This window comes from Notothenia coriiceps, unplaced genomic scaffold, assembly GCF_000735185.1.
Source record: "Notothenia coriiceps isolate Sejong01 unplaced genomic scaffold, NC01 NC01_scaffold00020476, whole genome shotgun sequence".
Taxonomy (NCBI): Eukaryota; Metazoa; Chordata; class Actinopteri; order Perciformes; family Nototheniidae; genus Notothenia; species Notothenia coriiceps.
Window position 1 is genome coordinate 62,926 of NW_011353177.1, and position 7,862 is coordinate 70,787.

The 7,862-nt window shown below is 40.7% G+C and overlaps 1 protein-coding gene across 2 annotated transcripts in view; it reads left to right on the forward strand.

The window, feature by feature from the left end:
• Positions 1-7,862, forward strand: part of LOC104952753 (CD97 antigen-like) — a 35,920-nt gene that overhangs the window by 9,738 nt on the left and 18,320 nt on the right. The window contains exons 2-4 of one of the 2 annotated variants that reach the window (XM_010779628.1): positions 2,084-2,158; positions 2,620-2,766; positions 2,849-2,974. In XM_010779628.1, coding sequence (XP_010777930.1) covers positions 2,084-2,158; positions 2,620-2,766; positions 2,849-2,974 — 348 coding nt within the window. Of the gene's footprint in view, positions 1-2,083; positions 2,159-2,619; positions 2,767-2,848; positions 2,975-5,713; positions 5,801-7,862 lie in introns of those variants that run through there. The other variant, XM_010779629.1, reaches the window with a different exon arrangement.

The following is a 7,862-nucleotide window of genomic DNA, read 5'->3' on the forward strand; positions in this document are numbered from 1 at the left end:
GTGGTCGGTAAGGGTAAAATTGTTGTTGGTAATAGTAACAAATCCAATCACGCTGGCGTGGCCCAACTTTCTGTCACAACTAAGGTCTCAATAGGGGATTGGGTTGAATCCAAGGAAAAATAGGGACAACATTCAGTTATACCAATTTACATTGACCGTTAATCCAAGTGTACAAAAGTCTGCTACTAACTCGGGGTTAATAATTCTAAATCAGTAAAGGGACGTAATGCATGGTTTGACATAATCAAAGTAATGCGGTGCAGAGGCCAGCCGAAAAGAATTGTAAAACATTTGCCAATAGATGTCAGGAGACAAGTCTTGGATGCTTTGGTGCTATCACAGCTTGATTACTGTTTTGTTGTTTGGTCTAGTGCTTCAGAAAACGATTTAAATAAACTACAAGTAGCACAGAATAAGGCAGCACGATGTGTTCTGCAGTGCTCCTACAGAACCAGAGTGACTGAAATGCTGGAGACACTGAAATGGATGAGTGTTAGACAGAGGTCCATTTATTCTCTGTTAAATTTTGTAAAGAATATTACAGTGACACACTTACCACATATATTGTCACAAAAGTTCATAGCACAGTACTCTACACATAACTATCAAACCAGACATGCAATAGATGCATTTTACCCAAATCAAGATCAAATATCAGACAGAAAACAGTACTATACAGAGCAATGGTCAGCTGGAATTCGTTACCGGTCCATATCATTCAAGACAACTCAAACATACATTTCAAACATTTGCTAAAACAATATCTGAGAACTACAAATTAAATTTGAACTGTACTTGTGGGTCAATTAGTAATTAGTAATTAGTATTATCATGTAAATTATATTGTTGGTAAAATTTTGTTTAGGTTTTGGCTTGATGATGGCTAAAATGTGATGACTATTTTTTTCTGTTTTGTTTTTGCTTTCACTTCCTTACCATGCACTTTTCATGAAATGATGAGTTGTTCTGTTCTGGTTTGTATTATGTATGTTTTGTGTGGGTGAGGACCCCAGGAAGAATAGCCAATGCTCATGCTAGTGCTAATGGGGATCCTAATAAAAACCAAACCAAACCAAACAGGAAGAGCAACATAATAAACTAAATCTAGCTACATACAGCTTATAAAGAATGAAGAAAGACCCACTGAGAGGATAGTTTATGTTACAGACGTCTATTCAAATTCACCACTGTGCCTACTGGTGAATAAATGTCAGCTGCTAGCTGAGCACAGAGTCACTCTTTGTATATGTCCGCAGTTATTAAGTCATAAAGTAAGGCTCAGTCACAGACTCACTGTCAAACGCTGCCTGCTTCTCCTAAAGAGACATTACTGTGAGAAATCCACCAACAACAGAGGCCTCATTGTGATCGGGGGAGGGAACATAAGGGAGAGTCCATTTTTGCTTACACAATGTGAGGGAATGGGGTGCTGTTTTCTGCCTTACCACTGAATCATGAGTCAGGAAATGTGATTGACACGTGTCTACTGTGGTGTGCGTTTAATCTGACAAGCTGGGGTAGAACCATGGGTGTAGATAAACAGGAGGAATAAAACAATCACACTCAAATAAGTTGCGCACATATGTAGTTCAAAAGGTCGAATACATAAAAACACAAACATTAACACTCTCCACAGTTGTTGTCCCGTGAATTAATAAACATACTCAGCCACTACAATGGGCTCCAATGGAGACCCATGTATCAACAAGACCAAGAGTTGTAATGAAGGCTGAGTGAGCTGTAAAAAGCATCATCACTGGAAATCCGGTAATAGCTCAGCAACAAAACTGCAAGTGATTCACAACTTTTAGTTTGGGGAAGTTATGTAATATGTTGCAATTTGATCAGCAGCAAAGGGCTCTAAAAGGCAGTGGCAACATTTAAAATGGAACACCACTACTGCACAGGGCTACAATCGTTGCTCAAATATAGCATCATTACCAGTGGCTTCTGCAGCCAACTTTTATAATAATAATTAATAAGAACACCTGAAGTGGGCATTAGTGCACAAGTATGGTTGCTCTGCTTTATACACGTCTTACTTGTCAATGGAACTAAATGACCTTTCTCTCTTTCCCTGCAGGTGTATTGGTTATGGTGAAGGAATGTTTGACTGAATGTTCCCTTGGTTTCAACACGGCAAAAGGGCAATGTGTTGGTAATAATCTGCCATTACCTCAAATGTTAAGCATCCCTTGTCATTGTCTTGCCTTTGTCTACTATTGCCATTATTGTTGTAGTTAATACAACAGCTCTCAGAGATAAATGGTGTTCCAATGCAATACCTCTTACTGGAGTTGAACAGGAAAAGTTGTTTTTTTGTATGACATTCATCTTGTTTTTCCATTTTAGGCACTGCTCAGTGCTCTCATTCAGAGTGGATTGCAAAGAAAACATTGTCAGTAATAGATGTTAAAAGATTCTTGGATCCTTGCAGTTTTAATCAGCTAACAAAAAGAAATACAATGTAAAGAGGAGCTACAGAAAAAGAGGCTGCTTCAAATCAAAATGAAATGTTTTCCATCTACAAATCAAGCATGTTATATTTTGTATTGACCTGTGAGATTCATTGCTTTAAATTGTAATCTCATTGCTTTATGTGTTTGTAACCAAATCCAGATTGGAATGAGTGCGAAGAAACTCCAGGCATTTGTCTGGGAAACGCAGATTGCGTCAACACGAATGGTAGCTTCTTGTGTCATTGTCATCAAGGCTACGCACACAGTAAAGGGTTGGTGAACTTCGCACAAGATGGACAATGTCAAGGTAAGTCTGTCCATGACATTATGTTTGATCTGTGTCTCTTTGTTTTTAACTGTTTAACATATCTTTTCACTTCTTCTGTCAGAGGTAAACGAGTGCATCGGTTTTACCAATATCTGTGGTCCCGCTGCTCAGTGTACTAACCTGATGGGGAGTTACAAGTGCACCTGCAACTTAGGCTACTCCAAGAGTGGCTTTAGCAACTGCACGGGTGAGTTATTATGATATTGTCGGTTATATACAAGCTTGTCTGAGAAAAAAAAGAGATGTGATGTTTCTAATAAATAACAGTACCAAACAGTGTTTACAAGTACAAGTAAAACGATGTCTCTGTCAATCTCTTGGTTGATTCTCAGGAAATGAATTGTTAACTATGTGAGTAAGTGATGTATCATGAAAACATATTCTGTATATGGTTCCAGATTGAGACATTTAAGGAGTTATGCCCTTTTGAAAAGTTATTTTGATTCATTTAATTCTTTCTCATTTGCTAGACAATTCAATAATAGTATTGCCTGCACCATATGCTTCTGAGGCGTAATGAATGGGTGTTTGTTTACTTTATGAAAGAGTAAGGACTCCTAAACTGGTCACCTTTGTGGTGTATATTTTGTCTTTAAATTAGCTGTTTTATTTAACCAGCATTAGGCCATAGGGACTTGGCTTGGCTTGGCAACTGGAAGGTCACCAGTTCAAGTCCAGGAAAGACCAAGTGCTACCGAGGTGTCCCTGAGCAAGGCACTGCTCCCCGGGCGCCTTACATAATGGCAGCCCACTGCTCCTAACACTAGGATGGGTCAAATGCAGAGAAACCGTTTCGTTACATACCTGCACTACGTAACGACAATAAGTTGAATCTTCTTCTTCTTCTTCTTCTTCTTCTTCTTCAATAACATTAAAAAATATAAATGACCTTTAAAGTCCAATCCCACATTACAGAACTAACACATAATGTTAACAGTTGAAGGTTTCACTCTCTCCCTTTAAATGAGTCAGCAGTGTTTCTCAAAGTGGGGGGAGCAGAGCCATGACAGGGGGGGGGGGAAATGTTTTTGTTTTTTTAATTATTGATTTGAATATAATATGATACAGTACAAGTACGTCTGTCTCTCTGTGTTTGATTCAAGCTCGACTCTGTGTGTGTGTGGAACGAGAGAGAGAGCGCACCGGTACCGGAGATCGTTGTTGTTAGCTTCTTGTGGCCGGGTCTCAAACGTTTTGGTCACGATTAATGTAAACCATTATTTCCGAGGCACACGTTTATATGATCATTATAGTTATACAAAAATAAGAGAATAAATGAAAAACAGGTATGAAAGACTATATGACAGTAAAAAAAGAACAAAGTTTAAAAGGGTAATTTGTAAAATATCCATAAAGAAAAAAGGAAATCTGTTTCCAGTTCTGTTTCAAATGGGTGTTGAGAGATGTATCCATAGATCTCTTCATTTTGCTCTCAAATTGCACCAGATTGATGCTTTTAACTTTAATATTTAAAAAACAATATTCCTGGGGGCATGCCCCCGGACCCCCCTATGTTAGGTCCACTCCCCACTTGTAAAAATTGTATTTTACCCCTGCTTACACCTATATGCCGTGAGCTGATTATCGAGCCTTCATTGTAACTGTCACACTGTATTTGCGTGGGGATTGTTGCAGTAGAAAATTCCACTGTAGCGCCGGTACATTAATGGGAAACCCTAAATGTTTGAGCACCCTCTATGAAACGTCAAGCTACCCCATAGCACCCCCAAAAGAAATTTCTGGCGCCGCCACTGAGCCTGCAACCCCGTTTTGAAGAAATGTGCAGTGCAAAACAGGCTCATTGCAGCAAGACACACTTTTTTGCCAAATATCAGCATTTTCTTTCTTTTCATTTTTTTAGGACCCATTTTACTTTGGGCCCAGCAGGTAACAAACTAAAGAGGGGCTTCCATAACCGGCAGACCAGGTGTTCTGGCTGGCTGCCGGATATGGAAGCCCCCCTATAATTTGTTACCTACTGGGCCCAGAGTAAAATGCTTCTGTGAGCACAAACTAGAGGGGAACAGCAAACACCAGTGTGATTTTGGTGAAGTTGTGACTATCCTGGACAAAGATATGGGGGGTTCCAAATCCGGCAGCACCTGCTCTGCCGGATATGGAAGCCCCTCTTTAGTTTTTTACCTGCTGGGCCCAGAGTAAAATGCTTTGGTGAGCATAAACTAGAGGGGAACAGGCAACACCATTGTGATTTTGGTGACGGTGTGACTGTCCTGGACAAAGTTGTAGGGGGGGTGCCATATCTGGCAGGAGAAATACCTGCTCTGCTGAACATGTTATGTAGAGAACAGTGCAGATCTTCCCTATTGACACCAGGAAAAAACCTAGTCTAAAATAAGGAACATTAATAGTGTGATATAGGCACAGATATAAGATCAATACATTCAAAGGACCAATTAAAGGGAGTGAAGCTAATTTGAACAAATTATCTTTTAGGCTTGAATGAAAATAACACAGTGTCTGACATTATCATATATGTTATATCTTTACTGTTATATCATTATTATTCGTGGTTATCAAGTAGGCTATCAGACACTTAAACAACAGAGAAGGTTTTAAGAAATAGGACTATAGAGACAAAGAAATGACATCTTATCATGAGAGTCTGAGTTAGGATCTCATACCTCATTCTTATCATTGTCTGTTCTGTAGGAAGGAGGAACATAACAGAGTGGGACTACACTTAAAAACGGAAGTTTGTTCCAATACGAAGATTATGTCCTTAAAACGAGCCACCTCGCAATTGTATGCACATTATTTATTCAGCCGTTTGCTGTTTAATCTGATGGGAAATATATCATTCAAAAGAGAGAAAAAAGCTTGGAAAACTAGGCGAATGCTCAATACACGCGATGACGTCACCTTTGCGCGTCCCCGCGAACAGGGCTTCAATCTACGGTAAAAACACCTGAAACAAGATGACTTACCCACAGTCCTCACTATCACCGGGAACAGCGGCTCCACACACCAGTTCCTTGGCATTTCTCGTCGGCAGGTTTGCAGCTGGGCTTTGTTCACAGAGTTATTTTGTTTTCTTTTCGACCGTTGTCCTCGCTGATGATATATGTTTAGCCGCTAGCTTCACTAGCATCACAGCTAATTAGCACCACAGCTAATGAAGTCCTCCCCTAGCTGAGTTAGCGGTGGCGCGGCTGTTAGCCGAAAGTTCACCCTGAAATTCCTTAGAAACACTGCTTTTAATTTTTAAAAACAGTGACTGCAATACACTGTTTCGCCACTTTGGTATTGAAGCTAATTGCTGGAGCAAATTTTTCTCGGCCCTCACACCTATATGCAGTCGATAATGAACGGCTATGAAAAGCTTGTGTGTCCGCCTCTGTTTGTTCCAACCAATCAGTGACTCAGGAACTTAACTTCTTAACCTAAAGTAAAGAGAGTCTGAGTTAGGATCTCATTCACACCAACGCAACTCCGGTTCAAGCTCCGTGCTAGAGCTTTTCAGGTTCAGAACCGGTTCTTCGGTTTAGCTCCGGCTCTTTTCACACTGCCCAGAGTCCGACTGGTGCTGCGTCATTGCGTCATCTCTTACGTCATGACGTAACCGTTTGCGTGCCTGCTTCATATAAAGCCAAACCGCGCGGAAACCCCTCACAGCTGACACCGACAACAACAATGGCCGATTATGCTCCAGCTTCCTCTGTACCTCTTTGGAAGACCAAATTCCCAGTAGGTAGCTGGTCTCTTCAGTGGACCACTGCTGCTTGTTAAGTTGCTCCATCGTTGTGTACAAACTGGATAAAACGCCGGCTTTTTGTTGTTGTTCAGGAGTTGATCCCGCCCCTGCCCCCCGTCTCGGGGTTGTTATTAGTGATGGGAATTATGGATCTTTGAAGGGAGCCGGATCTTATGGCTCCGTTCCTTTCAAAGAGCCGTTCAAAAGAGCCGTTTTTTTTGCGGGGTTACTAAGTTTATCTTTGAAATAATCACCAGGATAATGATTGACTGTATTGCCAGACCTAATGTCAATAATCTGCATTGTAAACACGACACAAGGTGGCGCCATATCCATGTCATTCATGTCCGTGAATGTACTACTTTGAATTTACCCCTCCGTATGTGTTAAGTAGATAAAGTTGCCTTGCCTTGAATAAAATTCATGCAACTCTTAATATTAGATACTGTGTTTTTAAGTGGCAATGGAGATTATTTGTTGACCCTGCTTTAAAGGATATTTTGCCTTTACAAATGGTGCGCTTTATCACTGCCTGGGTTTTGGTTGAAGTGCATCCAAATGCTGCTGCGTTTTCACGTTTGGCTTATTTTCCATCCGAAAAACACGTCGTCTACCTGTCCTGTACCACTTGTTATGACTTCTCTCTCGCGCGTATTCCGTTAAGACCCACCTCACTCCTCCTGCTGAAACCTACTAATCAGAGTAGGGGCGGGTCTTCACAGCATACGTTTGGGGAACAAAATCAAGCTTTTTAACAGGCGAGTAGATTTTGGCAGTGAGTGCGGACTGGTCAACGATTGAACGATAAAAACAACGGCTCTCACCAAGTAGGACTCGGTTCCCCTCGTTCGTACCAAAGAGCCGTTCAAAAGAATCGGCTCGTTCGCGACCGACATCACTAGTTGTTATTATGATGGATTTGATATTAACAAGGCGGCAGTTAGCATCTAGCGGCTAGCTAGTAATTGTGCTAATGTACACATCAATCGTTATGTACTTATATTACGCTCTAACAGGATCTAGTGATATCCAAGCAACAGAGCTTCATTTAGCATGAAAGAATTATTGCACACAGTGCAATAAGCTTCTAAGTACAATAAGAAGCTACAGGGACGTTAATCTAACGTCTGTAATATTAACTTTATTTAATACAACATTTACGGTACAAGATTTAATCATACAGCCCATGTAGTATGATATTTTACAAATGATGAATTACAGCAAACATGCAATATATCCATTATTACAGCTCCGTGGGATGGCAGATACGGGTCCGTTGTTATTGTGCATCCATGGGTAAAGATAAACGCATGTAGTGCTGAACACGTAACATGAACGTGCGGCGCGGTCCCGTGGGTTGGAT